Here is a 27761-nt window from a genome sequence, read left to right as displayed (position 1 = left end):
AATTTCGTAATGCCATCACAAACTGACGTGAGACTGAGTTGTTATAAGATACATTATTGCATAGGCATGGACACTTTAACTCTGTTTCCTTCATTCTCATTCAGAGTGGCTACATAAACAGCTTGGCCAGTAAACTGCTCTAGAAGTTAGAGCAGCGCAGGAAGTAGCTGTTCCTCAGCACCCGGAACAACCTCCCGGTCCTCAGGCTGTACTCAAACATGTACGGTCCGCTGTAGATGTAAGTAAAACCTGCAGAACAGAGACTCAATGTTAGTTCATGTACAAAAAAAATCTCATTTCAGTTGTTTTGACTTGGAATTCTCAGGTCAGCTTTGAATGCTACTCACCTCTGTACTGGAAAGCTGCAGTCACCTTGCCGGTCAGGCCGGAGAATGTCTGATGCACTCGCTTGGGGAATCCCTGGTCCATGGTCTTCTTGGCCTCATCATAACTGAGGAAAGAGACAATAATTAGACTGATTCAAAATTTGTAAACCGTCTTGTAAAACATCATCACACCTACGTCACCTGAACAGAGGTGTCAAAAGTATTCACATTCATTACTCAAGTAGAGTATAGATACTAGGGTTTGAAAAGATTTTTGTAGAAGTTGAAGTATCAACTCAAGCTTTTTACTGGTTTAAAAACTACTTAATGTATAAAAGTAAAAGTAATGTAAGGCAGAGATCTTCGACAGGGGATCCTTAGGGTTATTGCAGGGGGGCCTACAAATCTCATTCCCACTGATGATAGGCTTACTGGCCTATAGGTAAGGTAGTCAGTAAGATATCAGCCCACAGATACAGTTAATCCTAGATTTACTGTGCCACATATGTAACATTAAAATATGATTTATAAAATCATGCCAACAATTAATATTTTAATAGCTTATGAAAAAAGGGTATGTAAGAAGGCTTTAGGTTGCCCTAACAGTTATTGTAGGCCCAGTTTAATATGCAACTTAATTTCATACAACATGTAGTAGGGGGTCCCTGCTACATCTCAGGGGTCCTTGGCTTAAAAAACGTTGAAGACCCCTGATGTAAGGGGGAAAAAATGCCATTAAGGACAAAAGCTTAACCCCAAAACGTGGGGACAAAACCCCACTTCCACAAAAAAAAAATTTCTAAAGGCCATAATGACTATAATAATGTTATATTAAAATCATACCTGCAAACTCAGAAGGGCTGAAAAAGGTGACACATCTCTTCTGTGTTTTTCAAACAACAGCAGCTACAGTCTGGTGTTACAATCCTCTAGTGAAATACAGACACACTTTTACACCGTTTAGCTGTCAGCATTTTAACCGTGTTTACTCCAGCTGCTAGCTAACGCTAGGCTAACGTTAGCTGCTGCCAACTGTAGTGTTAACTAGCGTCCCGTGCGGCTTCACTTCCCTTTAACGTCCGTTTTTGGAGCATCAGAGAGAAGCGCAGGCATTTAAGTGGCACCTAATAAGGCACCGAAATCCGCGTTATTATTCCGTCCGGTAGATAACAGTCGTTAAAGCACCGGTGGCGTATTAGCACCGGGTTTGTGCAGGTGCAATGGATCGCATACAAACCAATAGGGTGTTGGAATAGCTATGTTTATACTTCTCATCCAACCACAATCAAATTCACTCTCCTCGGATGGAGCGATTTGGATAGGATTTTTTTTGTGTGTGTTTTTGAACGATGACGAGCCGGAATGAGAAACAAGCCGAACTGAAATAGGAGTAACAAGGCTATTTTTAAAATGTAAGGAGTAGAAAGTACACATAATTGCTTGAGAATGTAAGGAGTAGAAGTAAAAAGTATGCTGTAAAATAATTACTCCAGTAAAGTATAGATACCCAAAATTTCTACTTAAGTAAGGTAACAAAGTATTTATACTTTGTTACTTGACACCTCTGCACCTGAATTCATTTCACATCATTTGAACGCACCTGTAGTAAGAGCTGCCTACAAAGAACAGAGTCTTGGCAGATTCCACGTCATAGAGCGCCGCATTGATTTTCTTCACTCTTTTGGGCAGACCAAAACTGGAAATTGATTTAGGATAGCCTCTCACAAGATCATAGCCACTGAAAGCCCACACTCTCCGATCTGTATCGATATCAGAAGAAAATACTTGTTAATATAGGCATGTACATAAGATACATAAGGTAGTCTTGACAATATTGTCAGATTAGGAACCTCAGATAGATAAGGAGAACACATACCTTTAAAGAGAAGGACTCTGTCTGACTGTTGGCTTTCATAAGCAGCGTCAATGTGGGTGGGGGCTTCGGGCCAGAAGTTTGTGATGAGAGTTTGCTGAGGTGTATTGCTCTGAGGGTAGCTCCGCCAGAAGAAGCTGAGAACACACAAGAACATCAAGTAGTTTATAATTCATATTGTGTGCAGAGAAAACACTCTTAATGGACTTCAGCATTCAGATTTGTTTTTCTACTGTATGTCTGCATTACCTGTCCTTGAAGAAGAGCATCTCTCCTCGCAGGGTGGCGACAGCATCCAGGACCAGGGTTGAATCACAGGCATCAGGGGTGGTGGGGGGCTGAGGTTTATCTATATCTCCATCCGTATCAGGGTTTGGACCTGGAGGTTAAATAAAATCAGAATCTCATTACCACAATAACATAAAACCAAGTGTTATCAAGTGCTATGTGTACAACAGGCTGTTCTTTTGAACCATTCGTGCATACCCACATAACAAAATTTGTCTGGCCCACCACAGGGCCACATCCTTGCTACAATTCTGGCCCAGTTCTGGCTGGGCCCCCGGCCCAAAACTGGTTCATACATGGAAAATAGACACAAAACCAGTCCCTCCGGCCCAGATGAGGCCCACACCTTGTAAAATGATTGTTTTTGTTTATGTGGCCCAATTCTGGCCCAGACACTGTAAAGTGACAGTGTTTTATTTGGCCCAGATACTGTAAAGTGACAGTGTTATGTGGCCCAGTTCTGGCCCAGACACTGTAAGACAGATCTGGCTGAGACTCGGCTTGGTCCCCGGGCCAGATGTGGTCCAGAAACTACGACATGTTTGTTGCTGGTTCCAATGTTGACTCTGGAGGAAGAAATGACACACACACACACATCCATTAATGTCAAACCAAAACACTTTGAGTAAGCAAACTTTTCTTAATATTATCTTAATATTATATTAATATCTATCTATCGCCCTTAGTTGAAATATATATTTATATATATATATATATATATATATATATATATATATATATATATATATATATATATATAGGCTATGTAACAGAATTGGCTACGTAATTCAATGGGTCACAGAATGCTAGGCCTGATATAGCCCATTCATTCAACAGATGAATCGACGCTGGCGTTGAATGAACTAACACTCAAAATAACTCCAAATCATTGGATTAGCTATAGTGCACTGGAGCAGTTATAATAATAAAACAAGATAATTAATTAAATTTACACAATGAGATCGCACTCATCTAGCCTATTTGGGATAACATATCAGAATGTTTTCTGATAGCCTATCATCACAAACGATCTAATTGTTATAAAGATATTAAAATACAATTCTTCTTGACATTAACAACAGCTTCTAAGTGTAATACAACACTGTAATGAACATTAAATTTAATTACTTGCCTTTTCTGCCACTGAAAATGTTCCTCCCGAAAATGAAATCTTCTGCAGACTGCAAATCTCCGGCAGAGTCCTAGAATTTAACCGCCAAAACTTGTTTTTTCAGGCGGCCGAGTTCCATAATTCTCGTTGTGGCCCGACTGTGACAAAACGAACTCGGGCCGACGGTAAAAATACACAGCTACACCGAGTACGGAACTGACACTAGTACAACTGCTTCTAGCCGACACTGGCCCATTAATAAAACACCGTATTTGAGCCAGCGAGAGTAAAACTGCTTTAAGCCGACACTGGCTCTTCATAAAAAGCCGTATGTCAGCCAGAAGTGTTGTGTACACAGTTGGCACGACTCTGGCCCATTATCTTTACTCCGATGCGGACACTGAGCCGACAGTAGCGCTTTTCAGCCGGAATCGGCACAAATATGCTTGCTATCTGGGTACAGCTATGAAAAGTAATGCACTGTAAATTGTATGTATTCCACGTATTTATTATCATTTTGAATGCTGCTGTATAAGACCGCTCTGGTGAGACTTTCACCCAGGAAACGTGTGTTCATGTCCCTGGAGTACTACTTAAAGGTATAGTGGAGGATTTTCCCGAATTTTAGAAAAGAACCGCCCTCTGTACTTTTTGAAAAAATGCACATAAGCAACACTCTGCCTGCTCCCGAGAGGGAACGCCTATTAAACGTGTGCACGAGAGTGCACTGTTTACAAGTTCTGCTGTCTGAACTTAACTGACGTTAACATTTTGTCGGCTAAACTCAACTGCAACAGCCCCTGAAAGGACCGTCTCCTCACTGTGCCCTGTACCCGGCTTACAGTAACCTTTATGCAGATAAACTTAACTGGCCGCTAAACTTAATCGTCACATGACCAGCCAGCAGTCGTGATTTCGTAGGATATCAAACAAATTGGTGTGCATACATTTTCGTAGGATATGATACAAACTGGTTAAAGGGGTGATAGAATGATTATATAGGGTATTTCACACTGTTCCTTATGGTCTCCTAATGGGGTATGTAACATTGGTTGGGCTGAAAATGGCCTGGTTGATATTTTATAGACCCTTATGCGTCCCTGTGTTTTGTCCCTATTTGTAACAAGAGCTTTTCTTCCAAATATGGTATGCTCATGAATATTTATATGAGCTGTGCGCTGCTTGGTTGAGCCTTATCCCCATACACACACGTAGAGACGCGCGCTGATTGGTTGAGTGAATCCCCATACACACACATTAGAGACACGTGCTGATTGGTTGAGCGAATCCCCAATACACACACATTAGAGACGCGACAGAATCTCATATTCCAGAAACTGCAATGTTTCATTACCAAATTCACTTCTGAGACTTTTTTATGCGAGAAATCAACTATATAAAGCTCAAATATGGGCCATTTTACGAAAATTGATGGCTAATGGCAAATTTGGTAAGATGTGTCGGACTTTAGGAGCTCCACACTCTCTGACGAGAAAGCGGCAGCCTGCTGGGCTTTCTCCATACCCCATTTTTATGAACGTGAGGAGTCTTGTTAGGACGAGCGCTAGCTAACTATATGTCCCATTCAATACAATGGGAAACGATTGCAGCTAGCTAGCTACACTTTTCGGCATAACTATAGTATATTTACAGTTTGAATTTTTTCACGCCACTTATAGAACATCTACCCCAATGTTTTATAAAGCTAACCGCTGTGTCCGATTTGATTTTAAGGTATTTTTATGAACGCGAGGAGTCTTGTTAGGACGAGCAGCTAGCTAGCTATATTTTCCATTCAATACAATGGGAAACGATTGCAGCTCGCTAGCTACACTTTCGGCATAACTATAGTATATTTACAGTTTGAATTTTGTCACGCCACTTATATAACATCTACCCCAATGTCTTATGAAGCTAACTGTTGTGTCCGAATTGATAGTAAGGCATTTTTATGAACGCGAGGCGTCTTGTTAGGATGATCGCTAGCTAGCTATATGTTCCATTCAATACAATGGGAAACAATTGCAGCTAGCTACACTTTCGGCATAACTATAGTATATTTACAGTTTGAATTTCTTCACGTCACTTATATAACATCTACCCCAATGTCTTATAAAGCTAACCGTTGTGTCCGATTTGATTTTAAGGCATTTTTATGAACGCGAGGCGTCTTGTTAGGACAAGCAGCTAGCTAGCTATATGTCCCATTCAATACAATGTGAAAAGATTGCAGCCAGCTAGCTACACTTTCGGCATAACTATAGTATATTTACAGTTTGAATTTTGTCACGCCACTTATATAACATCTACCCCAATGTCCTATAAAGCTTAGCTAACACTTTAATCAATTTTAATGCCTTTTTGTGAATTTCAGAGGTCTCGTTAGGAGGAGGCTAGCTAGCTCACATTGATGGACTCCAGCTCACCGCGGGCTCTATCAATGAGACTCGCGGACAAGAAGCGTTTATTTCCCCAATCGTTTGTTTAAATAACTCAACACTTTATGAATACACACATTATAAGATTAACTGGAACCTGTGGTAACAGATTGCTGGCGTAACAAGCTCGCTGACCGCGCTCTCACTCACACACACGGGGCATTTAGCAGGAAGAGGGGAGCTGCAGGCCCTGGAGCTCTGTCAGAGCAGCTGCGTTTAGTAGTCCATTCACCCACAAAACGGTGACTTTGCGCGGGTAGGGAGTGCTGTGGGCTGCCAGCCGTGACGGAGCTCAATCGAGCTCACAGCAGGCCGGTGTCTGTGAAGGAAAGCAGGCCAGGCGGCGAGGCAGAAACACAGGTAGCACCGGCCGCTGAACTCCAACACACAGTCGGACAAAATTTGCAATTAGACATACATTTTCATAAAACGGCCCATATTTGACCTCTACATAGTTGATTTCTCGCATAAAAAAGTCTCAGAAGTGAATTTAATGGTAAAATAGCAGATGAACAATGTATACAATTTCTGAGATCTGCCCGACCTAGATTCAGAAGACTAACTGATCTCAGGTCAGTTGTATAGCCAATGTAAATGTTGGGGCGTGACAAACATAGAGACTAGAGCCAAATGAGGAGGAGCTGCCGAGTTGACGTCAACTAGGCGGCTTGTTGAGATTTGCCCATTTTCAGAGGCAGTTTCAAATTGTGAGATTTGCAGAGGAAAGAGGTGTCAATGGGATTTAGAGGTTCTATGTATGTCCTAGTTACCCACTAAACTGTCATAATTCAACTATGACAAGGTAAAATCGGTTTTGCATTCTATCTGGCTGGATCATGGATGATCCAGCCAGTTAGTACTAACCATAGAGAGACTGGATGCCGTTGACATCATCCAGTGGCAGAACAAAGGTGTCTGGGTTATTGTATGAGTACACAGGGTACATGAGAGAACCAGGATCATCAGAGTGAGACAAGCCCAGGGAGTGGCCAAACTCATGGGCAGCCACCAGGAAGAGGACGTAGCCTACAGCAGGAAACACAGAAGTACAGGTTAGTTACAGTTCCTCTCCATGATTATAGCATGTCAAAACATACACTGACAGTAGCAGTTAGTGAGTACAAGAGAACAAACTGACCGGTATTTGAGCGGGAAGTGAAGTTCTCATCATCATCAAAATGAACATCTCCTCCAGTGCCAGGGCCTGGGGGGAAGGCATGGGCAAGAAATACACCAGGGCCATCAAAGGGGTAATAATCACCATGTTCTGTTGACAAGAAATCATACTCCTGTCAGGTTTTCCAAACCAAATAGAGCGGCAAGCCATGAATTAGTGTAAAAAAACGCAAATCAGAACAGGGTTTTTAAAATGCATCTTAGCGCTATTATTGATCAGCTGCCCAATGTGATACAAGACACAGCAAACACATGTAGTTACAGCAGAGACGCTTTATGGGACATTACAACCAATAACCTGAGCACAGAGAGAGTATATAACTGGGAGAGATAGGAAAAGTTATTGAGCACCAGTGTTGGGGAAGTTACTTTTAAAAAGTAGTGTTTCTTCGTTACTCGTTATTTCTTAAAAAAGTAATCCTTTACTTTACTTATTACCCCCTATGGAAAGTAACTTTTTAATTTACTCGTTACTTTTACGTTACTTTTAAAAGCAGGTGTCTCTGGCAGAGACTGAAGTTAATTATACAAAAGCTATCTTTGACCATAAAGCCAATCCATGGTTTATCAGTGAAGTGTCTGAACTAGGCTACATTGCAGATTCTCTACTCACAGAGTGACGGCTGATTCATTATGAACGAGTCCAGCGCGGGTTGAATGCACATCGGCAGGTCATCGGCATTACACGGTGTTAATGTGTAATGTCCATATCTACTTGTAGTACTGGTCGCGCAGCCACAATGGTCCGTGCATTGTCATAGACACATGCAGCCTCTTTTCTGAAAGTCCTTGAGTGTCCATGCGACCGACACAAGTCCACAGCGGTCCGCTGCGTGTAGCCTAGTCTATGTATGAGCCCATCTCCACGGCATCCATCTGTGAGGTTATCAGGTTTGTGTCTGCCTGGCATGCTCTGTTTGTAGGACAGCCGATTTAAGCACCAGTCCTCAGCGATGTAGTGGCATGTGTCACATAGCTCTCCACTCAGAGCGCGGTCCAGTAAAAAGCCATGAAGCTAAAAACGCTCTCAAAAGTTAGCTTTGGCTGCAGCATTGCTCCGCTACTACCAGTCTCTGTCACGTCCCATGTGGAGCTTGTGAGCGTGCAGCTGAGAAGGCAGTGTCGCTGTCAAATCTGTCCCTGGGAAAAGTAACGTTGCGCCGAATTTACAAAAGGAACTGTTTCGTTACCAAATTTTCAGTAGTAACGGGTGATTCTCCAACTACAGGCACTTTTGTGTCCTTTGCCTTTTTTGTAAATAAAAAAACAAAAAAATGTACAAATACATTGTCATTATGAAGTTCATGCTCCAACATTCTAGTAACCACCAAATCTTGCTCATGTTTTCTTTTAAAAATGCTTTTGCAAGGCTGTCTATTAGCAGATTTTGCAGTTTTATGCTTGTCCCCAACACAGACTGGCCCCCTTTGAATGTTAAAATATTATATTAAAGGATCAATTTAAAAATATTTTTTAACATGTTTGTCTTAAGGACAAATGACATAATATCATACCTTCGAAATTCCATATGTATATCATAATTTTAATCTATTTTTGGAATAAAATAAGTCTGTCCCCAGGTTTTCCATCATTTCCACCTCCCTCAAGAAAATCCACCTTAAATATTTTATTTACTTGGTAACCATGGAAATAATAATGAAAAAGAGGCATTAGTTGAAGATGAGACTTCAGGCACATGTGCTCTTCAGCACAAGAAAATAAATCAAGGTAACTCAAGCTTTTATACAGAGTATTTTTATTCAGCGTCATTTCCACCTTGGCTGTATTTCGGTTGAATTATGTACAACAAATATGGAAATAATATATTTATGTTTATTACTAGTAAACAACATGCTAAGTCCAAAACTAGCTAAGCCTGACATGAGGGTGTGCTAATATTGCAGAAAAACTGCTAAAATGTCATTTCCACCTCCGTCATTTCCACCTCTGAGAAATTACAGGCGTAGCTTTGGACATGACATATATGCTGTTTTTGTAGCTTAGCATCCATCCATCCATCCATCTTCGTCCGCTTATCCGGTGTTGGGTCGCGGGGGGAGCAGCTCCAGCAGGGGACCCCAAACTTCCCTTTCCCGAGCAACCACCTCAACTGGCTCTTTTCGACACAAAGGAGCAGCGGCTCTACTCCGAGCTCCTCACGGATGACTGAGCTTCTCACCCTATCTCTAAGGGAGACGCCAGCCACCCTCCTGAGGAAACCCATTTCGGCCGCTTGTACCCTGGATCTCGTTCTTTCGGTCATGACCCAGCCTTCATGACCATAGGTGAGGGTAGGAACGAAAACTGACCGGTAGATCGAGAGCTTTGCCTTCTGGCTCAGCTCTCTTTTCGTCACAACGGTGCGATAGATTGAATGCAATACCGCACCCGCTGCGCCGATTCTCCGACCAATCTCCCGCTCCATTGTCCCCTCACTCGCGAACAAAACCCCAAGGTACTTGAACTCCTTCACTTGGGGTAAGGACTCATTCCCTACCTGGAGAAGGCATTCCATCGGTTTCCTGCTGAGAACCATGGCCTCAGATTTAGATGTGCTGATCCTCATCCCAACCGCTTCACACTCGGTTGCGAACCGATCCAGTGAGTGCTGAAGGTCGCAGGCCGATGATGCCATCAGGACCACATCATCTGCAAAGAGCAGCGATGAGATCCCCAGCACACCAAACTGCAACCCCTCCCCACCCCGACTACGCCTCGGTATCCTGTCCATAAATATTACAAACAGGATTGGTGACAAAGCGCAGCCCTGGCGGAGGCCAACCCTCACCTGAAACGAGTCTGACTTACTACCGAGAACCCGGACACAGCTCTCACTTTGGTCATACAGAGATTGGATCGCCCTGAGTAGAGACCCCCTCACCCCATACTCCCGCAGCACCTCCCACAGTATCTCCCGGGGGACCCGGTCATACGCCTTCTCCAAATCCACAAAACACATGTAGACCGGTTGGGCATACTCCCAGGCTCCCTCCAGGATCCTTGCGAGAGTGAAGAGCTGGTCCGTTGTTCCACGACCAGGACGGAATCCGCATTGTTCCTCCTCAACCCGAGGTTCGACTATCGGCCGAACCCTCCTTTCCAGCACCTTGGAGTAGACTTTACCAGGGAAGCTGAGAAGTGTGATACCCCTGTAATTGGCACACACCCTCTGGTCCCCCTTTTTAAAAAGGGGAACCACCACCCCAGTCTGCCACTCCTTTGGCACCGTCCCAGACTTCCACGCAATGTTGAAGAGGCGTGTCAACCAGGACAGCCCCTCCACACCCAGAGCCTTGAGCATTTCTGGACGGATCTCATCAATCCCCGGGGCTTTGCCACTGTGGAGTTGTTTGACTACATCAGTCAAACAACGTCGTCGATATCCCTCCTGGGAAATCGACGACAATCCCCCGTTATCCTCCAGCTCTGCCTCTAACATAGAGGGCGTATTAGTCAGATTCAGGAGTTCCTCAAAGTGCTCCTTCCACCGCCCTATTACCTCCTCAGTTGAGGTCAACAGTGTCCCATCCTTACTGTACACAGCTTGGATGGTTCCCCGCTTCCCCCTCCTGAAGTGGCGAACAGTTTTCCTGAAGCACTTTGGTGCCGATCGAAAGTCTTTCTCCATGTCTTCTCCAAACTTCTCCCACACCCGCTGCTATGCCTCTTTCACGGCAGAGGCTGCAGCCCTTCAGGCCCTTTGGTACCCTGCAACTGCCTCCGGAGTCCTCCGGGATAACATATCCCGGAAAGACTCCTTCTTCAGTCGGACGGCTTCCCTGACCACCGGTGTCCACCACGGTGTTCGTGGGTTACCGCCCCTTGAGGCACCTAAGACCCTAAGACCACAGCTCCTCGCCGCAGCTTCAGCAATGGAAACTTTGAACATTGTCCACTCGGGTTCAATGCCCCCAGCCTCCACAGGGATGCACGAAAAGCTCCGCCGGAGGTGTGAGTTGAAAGTCTGTCGGACAGGGGCCTCCTCCAGACGTTCCCAATTTACCCGCACTACACGTTTGGGCTTACCAGGTCTGTCCAGAGTCTTCCACCACCCCCTGACCCAACTCACCACCAGATGGTGATTGGTTGACAGCTCTGCCCCTCTCTTTACCCGAGTGTCCAAAACATACGGCCTCAGATCAGATGAAACGATTATGAAATCGATCATTGACCTTCGGGCCTAGGGTGCTCTGGTACCAGGTACACTTATGAGCATCCCTATGTTCGAACATGGTGTTCGTTATAGACAATCCATGACTAGCACAGAAGTCCAACAACAAACAACCACTCTGGTTTAGATCAGGGAGGCCGTTCCTCCCAATCACGCCTCTCCAGGTGTCTCCATCATTGCCCACGTGTGCGTTGAAGTCCCCCAGCAGAACAATGGAGTCCCCCACTGGAGCCCCATGCAGGACTCCAGTCAAGTTCTCCAAGAAGGCCGAATACTCCGAACTCCTGTTTGGTGCATATGCACAAACAACAGTCAGAGTTTTCCCCCACAACCCGCAGGCGTGGGAGGCGACCCTCTCGTCCACTGGGGTAAACTCCAACACAGCGGGCGCCAGCCGGGGCTTGTGAGTATCCCCACACCCGCCCGGCGCCTCACACCCTGGGCAACTCCGGAGAAGAAAAGAGTCCAACCCCTATCCAGGAGTATGGTTCCAGAACCAAGACTGTGCGTGAGAGGTAAGCCCCACCAGATCTAACCGTAGCGCTCCACCTCCCGCACCAGTTCCGGCTCCTTCCCCCCACAGAGAGGTGACGTTCCACGTCCCCAGAGCCAGCGTCTGCCGCCCGGGTCTGGTCCGTCGAGGCCCCTGACCTTCACTGCCACCCATGTGGCATCGCACCCGACCCCAACGGTTCCTCCCACCGGTGGTGGGCCCATGGGCTGGAGAGATGGGAGCCACATAGCTTGTTCGGGCTGTGCCCGGCCGGGCTCCGTGGCAAACCCGGCCACCAGGCGCTCGCCGACGAGCCCGCCGCCTGGGCCTGGCTCCAGACGGGGGCCCCGGGCTTCCTCCGGGCAGGGTCACTCCCTCTCTACCTCGCTTATTCATTGGGGTTTTTGAACCATTCTTTGTCTGGCCCCTCACCTGAGACCACTTTGCCTTGGGAGACCCTACCAGGAGCACAAAGCTCCAGACAACACAGCCCTCAGGTTCACAGAGACACACAAACCTCTTCACCACGATAAGGTGATGGTTCACGGAGAAGTTTGCTCCGTGAAGTATTGCTGGAACTTAATTAAATTGGAGTCTTGTTCTCATGATATATTTGTGCTTTTGGACTGTTATATAACCATTCCAGTACACTCTATATTTATTTTTATTTATCTATATTTATATTTAAGATTCTGGCCAAGAAGTCACAGGAATACAGGGACAGAATAAAAGCCGATCCAGTTAAATATCAACCGAAACTAGCAAAAGACAGAGAAAGATATCGCAGGAAAAAAGAAAGAGGAATAGTGAAACCAATCTTAGAGGTCTCCAGTAAGGAGAAGGAAAAAAAAGAAAACAGTGGAAGATCAATCAGCGAAACAGGCGACGACGTATTGCCACTGCAAATGCTGTGTTGGCCACAGGGGCACAAACCTTAAAGTATAATCGAGGTTTGCAATTAAACAAAATTAGCACCACAACTGAGGAGAAAATCATCAACTTCCTCTCACGGGATGAAAATTCAAGGGCCACAACAGGAAAAAATAGAAACGCTGACAAGCAATAAAACTAAAATGCAGAAGCGCTTCTTGAATGAATCTATGCAACATCTTCATGAGAAGTTCCTAAAAGAATTTCCTGAGGAAAAGATTTCTTACTCACAATTCTCCAAGAGGCGTCCCTTTTGGGTGGTTAGGCCGAGAGTACAGGATAGAGACACATGTCTCTGCAAAAGACACACCAATAAACAATTCATGGCAGATAAGTTGATGCAGTGTAAAGTGATTAACACAAACAACATTGACGACCTCATGGCCTCTCTCTGTTGTGAGAATAGCACAAAAGAATGCATGTACCGTGATTGTGTTAATTGCAAAGAAAAAGAGCTGCAAACAGCCTCCTTTGATGGTGGTGAGAATGTTTGGTGGCATGAGTGGAAGTCCATTACATTATAACATGAAGCACCAGTACACGGCAATCCGCCATTTCAAAGAGAAGATGGGAGAGGGAGACTTAATTTTGCATCTGGATTTCTCCGAGAACTACCTCTGCAAATATGGGAATTGTAGACCAGTGTGGCAGCTCGCTGAGGTGTCGCGTCGCTCGCTGTGGCCGAGCCAACCCCTTTTTATTGCCTTCCCCTACAGCAAACCCCCGGCCCTACTAGTGCCCTCTTCTGCCGTACGGACAAACACCAGTTGCCCCTCTGCGGGGCGGATGTTCTGACCTATACTAAAAAGGAGTTGCTTTTGACGCTTCCCTGATTAATTTAGTTTATAGAGGCACACACGCTCTCCGTCTAAGGAGAAGCCCTCGCCCGGATCAGGGAACCCAAAGGCGAGACAAGAGGTTAGATACACACTACACCAGACGTCCCCAGAAACACAGGCTCTTATCCCCCTGTATATGACAAGCACTGCCCGAGGGGATCTTTAAAACCAATGATTTTTCTTTAGTACTCACGGTCTCAGCCGTCCTCCCAGGGTCACCGGAGGTCCCTTCCTTCTCAAGGACGCCCGCCTTGCCCTCCTTGGTCGCCTGACTGAGAGAGGGGGATGCTCAGAGGATCTGACCAGGCCGCGCGGATAAGGAAATGCACTCCTACTAGGAGATAACAGGAGGTCAGTTGATCCCCGCCGGGAGACAACTCTCCACGGGCGGTTAAAGAGGAGTCACTAACCCCCGTAAGGGGGGAAACCCTCCCCGCTTTGACAACGGGCAAGACGATCCCAGAGAAAAATAAAGAACTGGCAAAAGTTGGCTCTCCTAATCCAAAGTCGGACTCAGGTGATTTTTATTATTTTGTGACAAAAGCAGAAATTAAAAGCAAGTGGTCCTCTACAAAATAAAACTAAAAATAAAAATAAAGCTCTAACAGAGGTATTTAAAGCTGCTTCTCTTTTCCTCCTGGCTCTGTGTCTCCCACACTCATAAGAGTGCAGGTAATCTCCTCCCTGGTGTCAGAGAGGGCAAATAAATCTTCCCCAAAACACAGCAAAAAGAGCGTCTGGGCAAACTAAGAGAGAAGAAGCACTTTTTGGCCTCTGTTTAACCCGCTTAAAGCCGCTTCTCAGAGATATTCTTTTTTCTTTTTTTCCTCCCTTACACTCAGCGAGTGCAAGGGAACCCCTCCGGCTGGGAGAGGCATAATGAATCTTCCCCAATGCAACAGAAAGTGCAAGGGTAGATGGAGAAGGCTTCATGCGCTCGCGTAAAAGAGCCCGAAGGGAGCCCAAAAGGGGGCACCCAAAAAGGGGGCTGCTACTCGGCAAAAACACTCGAAAAAACGAAAAACATTTTACTCCTCCCAAAATTATCAAAAGGGACGTACTATTATGTACTTCCCTATCCTTGTAAGGTAATGTAGGAAACACTTCACAAATAACGTTACAGTAATGAACTTCATGAACTCTACAGCTCGTGTGCTGTGTATGGCCACACATGTGCCTTCAAGACGCACACACACACACAGCTGCATGCACCCGTCAAGGCTGCAGCTCCTGCCTGTGCTCTTCTTATCTGTCTAGGTGCTTTCCTACACTCTTCACAGTTTCTAAATGAAAGCTCTTTCTGTCATAAAATGCAAAAACAGATCAGTATGTAAGCAAAAGACAGATTAATACATAAGCAAAAACAGATTAATATATAAGCAAGATATATGTTATTTATTTTGGGTTTCAACACACACACTCTAAGCAATGATATAGTTTGCTTCTCAAAACACATCTATCTAAGTGAATATATAGTTATCCTGGTATACTGACAACGTTATATATGTTGTAAAGTAAGGAATGACATAGATTCTGCCATTTCTTTGTTTTGGGGTTTTCATCTGGCCTCGCGGACAACAGAATGAAATCCAGTCAGTGCAGTATGGTGACTCTCACCAACAGGCCACGTCGCACACTGTTGTGGCCTATACGACACAGGGAGTGATGTCCATATGTTCCCTGAGCCTCCATGAGGCATGATCCAGCAGCCATCTGGGCCCACACAAACAAAGTTTTGCATTTTCTGAAAGAGCAAAACCCAGGATTGACTACTCTTCATGTTGTCAGTGATGGGCCAACCCACCCAGTATCGTTCCAAGAAGAATTTCTTTCTTCTGTCCACATTGCCTTTTGAGATGGGGTGGACAAATGTGACCTGGAATTTCATGTAGGCTGGTCATGGCAAAGGGCCTGCAGACGGAGTTGGAGCAGCAGTGAAATAGAAAGCAGACAGAATGGTTGCAATGGGAAAGGATATATCAAGTCCAAAATCTCTCTGTAATGAGCTTCTAGCTTCGAAGACTAACATCAAATTGTTCTTCATTGAAAATGAAGAAATTGATGCAATCGATGCTCTTATGCCAGATAACCTTCAAACTGTTCGCGGCACAATGACAATCCATCAGGTAAGCCTACTAAATTCAAATAGTTAATTTACTGTGTGATTTGACATAACATTCATAGTCATTTGGCCATGGTAATAATGAGTTTGTTTCCTTCCAGAATGTTTCAGAGAGTCCTGGTGTGATCTCCTGGCGCGTCCTAAGTTGCTTCTGTTCATCTCCAAATGGCTACAGCTGCTTTGATCCACAAGTTGTGACCTTCCAGACGGAAGGATCGGTTGCCCTCTCACAAGGCCCACCAGCACAGCACAATACATCCACCAATGTGCTGCAGCGCATTGAAGAAGTCAGTGACGGCCTGACTGGAAACTGGTGTGTCGTCATCTATGATGGAGATGCATTTCCAGGCATCATCCAGGAGGTGGATGCAACCGACAGCTGTGTCCTTGTTAAAACAGTCAGTCTCTCCAGGATTTCGAGGCCTTTTTTTGAGATTGTTGCGGTCCAAAATGCCTGATTTCACGGGAGCTTTTGTAAAAAATTGCGATAAAAGTTACGATGTATTTTGTATGTTTGTTGCAAAGAAGTTGCGGGAGACAGTGAAAGTTGCAAAAAAGTTGTGATTTTTGTTTTGTATAGTTCTTTAAAAATAAAAAGGAAACATGTTTTGGGGAGAATAAAACTATCCTGGGCTGAGATTTCCTAGTAACCTTACCAAAAAGGCTCAGGATGCTGCAAATGTTGGTATAATATGAAAATGGCTGGTGGACAAAAAAAATAATAATTTATTGAATGAATCAAATTTGAAAATATCTATCAGTGGCTTGTTGATCTTTACATTGTTAGTTAATTTCCTAACCTGGCCTGGGACTCACATTCATACAGTTTGATAAAGTACTGACTTTGACTTATCATTGCACTTAGAATAACGAGCGTAGCTGTCCTCAATTTAGGTCATCGTGTCGTCTCATCTCCTTTTTCTCCTGCATCCACCGTGTGTGTTGTTTGTGTGTGTGTCTTTGTGTGTGTTTGCGTGTGTGCAAGCGTCAGTTGCGGAGGGAACGGAGCAGTAGCCCCACCCGCTGCAGAGCGCCGACAGCCAGGATTGAAACGGCAGCAACTTCAGCGACTTTTAAATCGTTAAAGTCTAAATCGTCGATTGTTTTTCACGGTCCTTTGCTGTTATTTTTGTAGGTAAATGTGAGACGTTGGCAGCACACATGTCTGCTGAGCATGCTGCTGCATCTTCTGAACAAAACAAGGAAGTGAGTTTGCTGACGTATGACGACGCTTTGCAGGAGACCGCGATGATTGGTCAAAGTTGCAGAAAAGTTGCGGTGATTGGTCAAAATTGCGAGTCGCACCAAAGTCGCGGTGATTGGTTGAATTCGCGTGAATTGGTGCGATCGCAACATCGCGAAATCCTGGAGGGACTGAACACTAGGCTCGTTTGAGATGAGCCAGGTCTGCGCAGAATCGATCACCGCGATCGCCGCCCAATGCATGCCGGTTAGATTTGTGTCCGACTTGATCCCGACTTGCTCTGACGTCATGCACACGTGGGCAACGATAATCTCACGAGACCAAGGCGGCCGCAGTTGCTTTTCACCAACTGCAAGAGCCAGGCGGACGCAGGCGGACCCAGGGCATGCTGGGAAACGCCGGCCTCTCAGCTGATTGGTTCAGAATCGACTCAACATGACGACGTTTTATATAATTTCTTTATTGATTTTGAATTGGAGGCATTTTAACTGCGATTTGTCTGATTTAAAAGCTTATTGTGTACAGAACACATGTTGTGAGGCTGATAGTTACATTTAGAAGTCAGAGAGACTAAATCTGTTCAGATCATCATCTACAGTGTGTTGGTAATTAAAATCAGCAACAGATTGCATGTAGAGAATTTTGACAGTTACTCTGTCATAATAAAATCAACTGGAGACTGTGTTAGAGCTGATATATGGGTCTGATAACATTTTATTAAATCGGAATCGGACCACAGTGTTTGTGTCACTTCCTGTTCAGCCTGAAGGCTGCTGGAATCAGCTGGAAAACTGTCCGACTTTAGAGCAGACTTTTGTCACTGCTGCTGCCGCCTGCTCTCGTCTACTTTACAGCGAGGCGCAGTTCATCTCGAACGAGCCTAATGAGTGGCATAGGCAGTAATCGGTTCTTCTGGCCGATGCGTGATGATGTAATCTGGTACGAACCAGACAATGTTTGTAGTCTCATCCCTGAGCCTACACCGGTGACCAAATGCCATGTTCAAATCAATGGGCCTCATTCACCAATATCTTCCTAAGTTTTCTCTTAAATATGTTCTTAAGAAGGTTTCTAAGAAAAGTTTAGGCCGGATTCATGACGTGTTCTTAAACAGCAGATTTGTTCGCACCTGTGTTCTTAGGATTGATGAATCCCACGTCTTCGTAACTGAAAGCGCGTGCCAGTTGTTCCTAATTAGCATAAGAAAACCAAAAATTCCCATATAGGGACATGACACTTCCTGTGCACCTCCTGGGAGACAGGTTGTCGGAGCTTGTCGGAGCCGTGGTGGAGGAAGTACTGAATCTCAGTACTTAAATAAAAGTGCAAATAACCAGAGACATATTTACTTTAGTAAAAGTAGAAGAAGAAGAAGAAGATTTATTTATTTATATTAGGACAATGCACATTAATCAACATTTCTGTAAATGTGCCAGTGTTAGCCAGTCGGCTAATTTTCAACTGTAGTCCTAGTTGAAGATGTCCACAACCACAACCAAGGCCTGGCTTTTAAGAAAAGTTCCTATCCTAACCATGAAACGGAAATATGTTCGGAATGCGGTTGGTTTTATTCATGGATGTATTTAATTTTCTTTAACCATGCAAGTAAGCAAATAAAGTGTGTGAAGCAGCGCAAATGGGGAGATGTGAAGAGGTCCAACCAAATAAATAAGATATGAACGCGTCTTACGCAGCATGGCGGAGGAGTAAACGACGCTGTGGAGAGAAATAGATACAGCAACTTTGATTTAAAAACGGGAATAATAAAAACAAACGTTTTCATTTTCACTTTTACCGGAGGCTGTATTACCGAGGATCAGCGGCGCTGCGCCCGGCCTCTGGAGCACCGGAGCCGGCTTGGATCAGCGGTGCCCCATATATACAGTATCTATGGCAACTCATATATACAGTATCTACGGCAACCAAACTTCACTGGTGAGACAAACGTGTGACGGTCAGGAAGACGTTTTGGCAGGGGAGAAACTGATCAGAAAATGTAACGGAACATTGTAGAAATGTAGTGGAGTAGAAAGTATAGATAATTGCTGCAAAATGTAACAAAGTCAAAGTCAAAAGTAGGCTATGCACTATTGAGTCTACTTAAGTAAAGTACAGATACGTGAAAAATGTACTTTAGTACAGTTACGAAGAATTTGTACTTTGTTACATTCTACCACTGCATTTCGGCCCTATAAATAGCGATCGATCACCAAATAACGCAGGATTTAATCAGTTTAATTGCTGATGTAAATTGCAGTGTTAGTGTCTTTTTTGAATAATATGATTTTTTATCAACAAATGATCAGAAATACATTACAGTACAATACTATCATTGTAAACAACTGTAGAATTAAATAAAATGCAGTAAGCAATCATTTGGAGCAAATTGTCATCACTCAAATGTGCGTAAGAATGCTTTTCAGTGTTCGTAGATTTTGTTCTTAGCTAAGAACAAATCCAACTTAAGAAAACATTAGTGAATGCCAGAATCTTTGTAAAAAAGTGCGTAAGAAGGGTTTAAGAACACATTTCTTCGTAAGAACGGTTGGTGAATGAGGCCCAATGCTACTGCCTGGCAGGAAATTTGCCAGATAGTTGATAAGTAACTGCTCCAGTCATTTGATAAGTTAGAAAATTGCAATGAGTTGAGTCCATTTGACACACATTAACTCAAACCATCCACATACAGGTTGTATATGATATGGTTATCTGTTCTGATTGTATATGATAGTTATCTGTTTACTATTGTTACTTAAGAGCGGTCCACACTCCCACAAGGTTATTGTGGTTATGGTTGTTGAACATAATATGTTATAACATATTGTTTTTTACTGTTGTTGTTTATGTAACACATGTTAGTTATGTCTAGCCTGTTTATAAGTAGCCTATGTTATTATGGTTATGATGTTACACTTATGTGTTTTTAACTGTTGTTGATGGTAGCATTTTAATGTCAAATGCACACAACATGATTGATAAGCTGGGGCATTCCATGCATTTTGATGTTTCATGCACACAGACACTAAATTCAGTCTCTCTCTCACACACACACACACACACACACACACACACACACACACACACACACACACACACACAGTTACAGCATATTTGAATGAAATTAATGTTTTGAGGTTCATATAATTTGTAATCATTTTTTTAATTAGGTATACTGTTCAACTCATATATGTTAAATAATAAAATATATGGTTAAAAATATGTTGGACTGGCAATTTCAGTAAAAGTAAACGGAAACAATCTTTCCACCATAAACCATCATTTCCACCACTTTCCACCACTACACAGTTTTTAAGAAAAGAAATAAGAATAACCAATGATGTGGATCTAAATGTATTTTAAATCAAGTATTAATAGTTAATTACTTACAATATATGTGTGAGTGGCTTTAAAAATAACCATAGACCTGAGCAAAAATGAAATGCTTTATGCAAAAATCCCAACTCGTGGCAATTCGTGGCATTTAGCAACTTTAAATAAAATGTATTAAGTTCAAGAAGTACTAAGATTTATTTTGTTACATGATTAGGTAGCCACTGATGTTGTTGACTGATACATAATCTGATATAATCTGTTTTACAATATTATATTGTAATAAAACACATAAATTGAAAAGTGGTGGAAATGACTAAATAAAAATAATAATATTCCACGGAATTTTAAAATTGCCCACGTTTATATTGTATTAGAAGACAAATGAATGAAGCTAGGGAGATTGTTTTAAGTGTGTTTTTAAAGAGTGAATTTTCCATAAGCTCACAGTGCCAAAAGTGCTCCTAGTTGGAGAATTTTACATTACTGTAACAACCCAACACTGTTGAGCACTCACCTTGATGGACAAAGGAGATCATGATGTCAGCGGTGCCACTGTGGATTCTTGTGAATCTCAGAGGAGTGACTTTGGCCCAAACCTGCAGCGCTTTCTCTATGGAGTCATCTACCTCTGGCACGGACATGTCAGGTGTGTAGTTCTTTATCCTGTAAGACAGAAAAATATACTTAAATAATTAACGACATACCATTCCTACATTAAGTTTCTCTCACACATTTTCTCTTCAGATCAGTCACCTGTAGGTAAGGCTGTTTTTCTCCCACTTGAGTATTTTTCCAAACGTGGAGAAACTGACAATGTTGGTGTCTGGAACGCCACAGCGGGGCTTCTTCTTCATCGCAATGGTGTCATCATCCAGAGTCCCAGTGATCTGGAGGCCAAAGAATCTCTGCATCTCACTCAGCTTCCTGCTCGCCGCGCTGACCCCCCGTCTGCCAGTTGGACCTTTCTCCTCAGTTAGGTTGAAGAATCTTTTCAGGTAGCTCTGTAAAAGAAGATGAGAATACTTATTGGTCAGTAATGATCTTCAGAACATGTTGAAAAACAATAGTTCCACCCAATGCACATCTTGAACACATCCTAAATGCAAAATAGTAAGAGTGCATGCAAGACGAAGTAAACATACATACCTCTGCATCATGTTCATCTTGCTCAGTGACTTGTGATACAGGCACGCAGTAAACTGCCACCGCCAGGCTCAGGATGATACACAGACTGCAAGACCTCATGCTTCCTCCTTGAATGCCACTTGTGTTTTTGTGTTGGAAGTCAGCTGTTATATAGGCTGAGGAGTGGACATATCGGGGAGTGGGTGTGTTGAGCAACTACCTTCCGGAGTCAGCGACTCAAGAAGTTTTCCAGGAGGAGAAGATTAATTTACCGAAAACGCCAAACCGAAACAACCGATTTTAAAATCAAATATTTTAGGTACAAACTGCGTAAATAAAATAAGTGATATAAAAGTGATACATTTAATATAGTCTCTGGGCAGTATAACAGGAGGATCTGGCCAAGGTGCCACGTTTGCTGATTTCATTGTGTGCTTATATTTTGAATGATATTCTAGGTATTTAATCACAAACGTCTTCTTTAACCCTTGGGCTAGTCTTGCTGCTTTGTGAGAAAACACAGACAAGCTGCATCATTTAATGAACAAGTCCTTCTGACGTGTAATGGAGTATTTGTATATGCCACAGATAGCTTATCATGCTGTCTGATATAACTCAAAACCACTTCCCAACAGCTAAACAGCTGCAGCAATAAGGTTAATAGCTGTGAATCAATATGTATTACTTCAGATAGATCATGTATTTTATAATTACATTAAGGTCAATTTGTTCTGTGACATACTGTCAGGGCTGTAACGCATCCAAAGGACCTAACTTTTTTACAAGAGAGAGAAGTTTCCTTATGTCAATAAGATCATTTTCTATATAACATCGGTAAAATCAATTTTAATACGCATTTATGCAACTATTTATGTAAGAGTTGTACATTATCGTTGGGTGGAAAACTACATTGCAGTCGTTTCCTAAGGCTGGACACTGGGAGCAGCTGTACTGTCTTCTTGGTTGTGCAACTTATGTCTTCAAGGAATGAAAAAAAGGCCATTTGAATGAGCCATTTCCCTTAGATGAAATTCTGATGAAATCTCCTCTTCACCGTTTATTTGGAAAACCCATATACAGACTAAAAGGTGACCATGATATTTTTTATAAACGACTGTTAGGAAATCATAGGGTGGGTGATTCTCACGAAATCCAGATTTAGAAGGTGTCCAGCATCAGAATGTTTAAAATGCCCTTAAAGCCAATTTTCTTTTTGCACATATAAGATTAAGGTCTGAACTTACTATAACCATTATTTTCAGAAGATTTAAAAACATATTTCCTATGGAAATATTTACATTTTTAGATGAAGTCCATCAAAAATTATCATTACCGCAACATGACATTACATTAAATATAAGGTTATAATGTGTATTTTTGTCTAATGTTAAAGGAGACTCTTATTACTCATGCTCAAAGCTATGTAAAACTCTGGAGAGATTACTTTTTCATATTTATTTATTATTATATATTACCGAAACATACATTATGATTTACAATTTCTTTTATTTAATTGTTATTCTAATAGATAACATACCCATTTGTTATGTGGCAGACCTTAAATAAGTAGTGTTGTATAATATGTGTATACATTTTAAAACAAAATATGATTATCTAATTATTACTTAATTTGTAAAAAGATGCATGTTGCGGTAATGAAAATGTCATTTCGGTAATGACGATCAATGTTTGAAATGAGATTTAGCTGGTTGAGCATCAAACCCCTTTGTCAACAGTGAATGTTGACAAAGGGTTTGATGCCCAACCCTATTTTTATATTTAAAACACATACAATTTTTAAAAGAATATTTATTTCATAAACAGTGTTTCATTTTCTCATTTATCGTAATCATCACAGTACCATGCCTTGTGTTAACAAGTGTTGTGTTTACAAGTTACAATCTTATGCTCATAAAGAATCATGTCATATAGCCTACACTGTAGCACTAACAAATATACAACCATTAGTATAAATCTTATCATTCTAGTATAACATACCATCATGTGGTCCTGAGAAACATTTAAATGTAACAGCATCATGTGCTCTTGTAAAATGATTTTAGTTAGCTAAAAAACTTTGGTCTTGACATTCAACCACACAACCTTTTTTCTGAGAATAATTTCATCTGAAGAACTTGAATAGCAGCAACTCAATTCATGAGTTGGTCAAACAACTAAAACAAACAACTGGAACAACGCTTTGTACCAATCACGTTTTCCCCAACTGTAACTCATTCATGAGCGTTTCTTTCTTGTTTCTTGTGTTTTGCCCATATGTCAGGTAAAATGCAGAAATGTCTAGCAGAGGAGGTGACAGGAAGTGGTTCTGGGATTATGTCCCGTATGTCTTGACGATAGTACCAGACCCTTTCTCCTGGAAATCTGATGCTCGGCACATAGAAGCGATTCTCCCTGCACAAGTCATGGTGTCGACTTCATACTGCCCTTCAGCAATCTGTTTTAAGAAACATTGATTTATAGTCTCTACACATTTTGGCTGGACAGCTTGTACTATAATGTAACTGGAGAAATATTCACATATTAACAGAATAAAATTCACCTGTGTGACTGTACCAGGGAACAAGTCACCATCGTATTGAACCAGGACCCACTGTCCAACCTTTATGGTGGCTTCGGTTCTGTCAGGGTCCTCATCTCTTCCCTCAGAGAACACGTGGCAATTTGCAGAAAAGCACTGGCAATTTTTTCCACAAAAGCATGACACCTCCTGTGTGTTTATGACTCCCGGTTTTGTGGATGTCAGCTGTTAGGGTGGAATTCAAAAAGACAAAGATGAATTGGAGTATCACACATTGACTGGGTTACAGACATTCTTTTTTGAGATTATTTCAGATACTGGTGTGGTTAATTACATGGGGAATTTAAGTCATTTATTTAACTTCTGCAATTTACTTATTTAATTAAATGTCTTCATATTTACTCATATAATTAATATAAATGTTGACTCACTTGGTGTATTTTCAGTGTCCCAGGAACTGTTTTCAGGTTGGGGGGAATCAAGTCACAGCTGGCCTTTATTTTCTCCTCTGATACTTTGTAAAGAGTCACTGATGAATTGTTCTTCAGCTGCTCATACAGAGACTCTGCATCAGGAATACTGGTCCCATAAGAAACAATTCTGTCCATAAGATTCTTCAAGGCCCCACCTACTCCATCTGGTGCACCTTTTCCATGTGATGCCTCAGTATAGTTCCAGGTCACCCATTGAAATCCATGCATAAAGGGCACAGTGGAGGCTAGATAGAAAGATGTTTTGTTTCTATACTGGGAAGTTGGGCCATCTGAAATGAAATGTAGGTTGTGGGCTTCAGGATACTTTCCTCTTATGTATCTCAGCACTGGGTCAAGATGAGCCCAGGTTGCCACTGCATCGTGCTGTAGGCAGTCTGAGAGGGATGCAAAGGCTTCCACTCTGCCCCTACTGAGATAGAGTACCCCAGTGTGGAGGGTTACCTGATCATTCCCAGTTCCAAAATGGGTGTCCTTGATTTCTTTGGCATATTTGCAGCTGTAATTTTCGCTGTAATCCACATGCACAACAACCGCATCATCTGTTAGGGTATCTTTCATTGCTTTCAATGTCAAATATTGGTGCTTGACATTAAACATGTGAATGGCAAAACCTGGAAGGTGTTCTCTTGTTAGGGCCAGCAACCACTCAATGGATGAGGTACGCTTTTCGAGGACGGTTTTCTTTGTCTGCCTGTCTTCTGTAGATCCATCCTTGAGGTTCTTTGTTACAGCGACAGACCTTGTGATCCACTCTTGCCAGATGACAGTGTTCCCCTGAGTGAGAGGATCTAAGGATGTGGGAAAGGTCTTGTCAATGCATTTTGGACATCTGCCATACATGCAGGACATGTTGCCAGTGTCACATACAGTGGACTGCACAAGATCCTCTGGGCTTGATGTTTCAATGATTCCCAGTTGTTGCATTCTTTTTATTTTAAAGCCAAAGTTCTCGTGCATTTTACATGCACACGTCTCTCTGTCTTTAACTTTAGGCCTAATAATCCAAAATGGCCTCAATCTAAAGAACTGAGCTTTGGACACGGTTCTCTCAGGATGTTCAGCAAGGAAGCGTCGATGGAGTTTTGCCAAGGTGTCTGTGAGTGCTCTTTTTCTATAAATTTGTCCCTTGCGACGAATCTCTCCAGCCTTGCCATTTATGACAGTTGAGACATCATCCCGATGTAGGAACATGCTCACAACCTTGCCAAGTTGTTTCCGCCCGCTACTGATCGGCAGTCCCTTTTAGCCTCTCTGATCCTGACCCTCTGTGAAATATTTGCTGGTAGCCTTGGCATTGCACTTTTTGGTCTATTAGCCGCCAGCCTTCTAATTTTTCGGTTTAGTGTCAGCAGTTGTGTTGTCTTTGCCCCAAGTTTCTCTTCAGCATACCTTAGCTTTGCTCTTAATTTGGCCACAGTCTTTGATGCCCGCTGTCTGTCTTTTTAATGACTGGCTGTGTTCTCTGTGGGGTGGATGCCTCCATTGGCCCTGTCAGGTCTAAACTTTCTTCTGCTGGTGTTCTGTTCAGATTTTCATTATTGGTGTCCAGTTCCTGTCTGTTATTTTCTTCATTTGCAAAGGAATTTTCTGCTTCACTTAATGAAGATGCTGGGGTTAGATCTAGAAGTGCTTGCTCTTGCTTTTTTTTTCTGTAATATTTTGCTGAATTTTTCCTCCATTTTATTTTTTTTCTCTCATGCTGTCTACTTGTGAGGTCCTGAGTAGTCTTAATTTTACCATTTTCCTTACGTTTCCGATACCTGGAAAAGGAAAAATGAATGAAAGGTGAAATGCGGTAAGCACTGACGTAAATACAAACTTTAGACTATGATCAAAATTGCACACAATTGTTCATTTAGGAATGGTAGGTGTGTGTGTGTGTGTGTGCACGCATGTATCCTTCACGTGTATGTGTGTGTGTGTGTGTGTGTGTGTGTGTGTGTGTGTATGTGCGCACGCGTGTAGCCTTCACGTGTGTGTGTGTGTGTGTACTCACAAGCATGCATGTCTTTGTGTGTACTTGTGTTTATGTGCGCATGCGTGTGTCTGTGTGGGAGTGCAAGTGTTGGTCAAAACAATGAATCCAAGTTATATTTCTTCCCTATTATCACCCTTTCCCCTGACCTCTCTCTCTCCTTTCTTCTGTACTCCTCCAGTAACACTGGATTACTGTATATTTTTTCTCTATGCTTTGCCAGCCTGTCTTTCGCTGATGCCCTTTTCTTTTCAACTGATGCTTGCCTGTAACAAAATACACAATAGCCATCTTGAATGTAACATTTCGTAAAAAAGACATAGAAATACATTGTTTCACAGTAAAACTATTTAATATCAAATAATATTACATTTATAGTAGGTGGCCTATACTGCATTCATACTGCTTTTTGTGGAAGTACTACATAAAAATGTAAAATTAGTGACCCCTGCTGGGGGCTTGTAATAGCTAAGTTGTTTACGCAATCTGTTCAGGAAGTGTTTAAGGCAAATAAAGTTATATTGAAATGAGCTTGCTCATGTCCCTCCTTCATAAGTCTGTTTCTCATTACCGAAACATTGAGTCTCTCCACCGCAACAGGCCTTCAATTGTTGCGGTGAATGATAATGGTGTTGCGGAGGATGAGTGACCTTAAACATTCTTGCTAACTGTGGAAGCTAAATGAGGGTTAGCCAAACCTTCCCGCACTTTTTATATTTAGACCATTATGGGGTATATAGTAATCAAAAAAATGAAAATGGAAAAAAATTTTAAAACTTCACAAACTCATGTTTCAGTAATGAGAACTAAAAAGTCGTGTAGGTACTATGACAAAAAACATTTTAACTTTTACTTGGAGAGAAAAAATAAGAACTGCTTACCTGGTAGCCATCTTGAGTGTCACAGTGAATTATGTCCCTTCCAAACAAAATTCCTTGAAAATGTTAGTTCCTTGAGGACTTAAACGATGATTGAAAATTGTTGCGGAGGATGAGAAAATTGGTCTTGGACACATTTATATTCCTTATTATTGTCACTACATTTGCCAATGATCACCAAATACCACATGTTTCTTTACTGTAAATGTTTATAGTATAACATGTACTGAAGCTTTTTCTTTTTTATATTTTTTAATTATTAATATTTCCATCTCAAAGAACCAAAATCCAGTCATGGACATGTTGCGGTAATGAAAAAAATTCCCCTTAAATGTGGAAAAAAACAACAAAATTGGTATTTATGATGTCATTTGAAATCATGTGCAAAATAGTACATGAAGAGATGTTTCTAACTGTATTCTTCTCATTTTGATAGCATTTACTTT

The 27761-nt window shown here is 42.4% G+C and overlaps 1 protein-coding gene across 1 annotated transcript; it reads right to left on the bottom strand.

Annotated features, from left to right (window-relative positions):
- Window positions 1-50: 50 nt before the first annotated feature.
- Window positions 51-21574, bottom strand: LOC114567151 (collagenase 3). The gene is made up of 10 exons (XM_028596102.1): window positions 21451-21574; window positions 21058-21305; window positions 20819-20967; window positions 7175-7303; window positions 6901-7062; window positions 2449-2578; window positions 2203-2336; window positions 1927-2086; window positions 348-451; window positions 51-249 (listed from the first exon to the last, which is right to left on the bottom strand). Exons 1-10 carry the CDS (start codon window positions 21547-21549, stop codon window positions 140-142), a joined length of 1425 nt encoding a protein of 474 aa, XP_028451903.1. The 5' UTR covers window positions 21550-21574; the 3' UTR covers window positions 51-139.
- Window positions 21575-27761: the final 6187 nt, after the last annotated feature.

Source organism: Perca flavescens, chromosome 13, assembly GCF_004354835.1.
Source record: "Perca flavescens isolate YP-PL-M2 chromosome 13, PFLA_1.0, whole genome shotgun sequence".
In the NCBI taxonomy this organism is placed as follows: Eukaryota; Metazoa; Chordata; class Actinopteri; order Perciformes; family Percidae; genus Perca; species Perca flavescens.
Note: the sequence above shows the minus strand (reverse complement) of the source record. Positions and strands in the feature narration are given on the sequence as shown.

What these genes read in the sequence shown, in the direction of transcription:
- LOC114567151 (XM_028596102.1), bottom strand. Translation starts at nt 21,549, where the DNA reads ATGAGGTCTTGCAGTCTGTGTATCATCCTGAGCCTGGCGGTGGCAGTT. An exon ending in AAGATGAACATGATGCAGAG is followed by an intron (nt 21,306 to 21,450) that starts GTATGTATGTTT and finishes CTTCTTTTACAG; the next exon opens with AGCTACCTGAAAAGATTCTT. An exon ending in CACTTCCCGCTCAAATACCG is followed by an intron (nt 7,063 to 7,174) that starts GTCAGTTTGTTC and finishes TTCCTGCTGTAG; the next exon opens with GCTACGTCCTCTTCCTGGTG.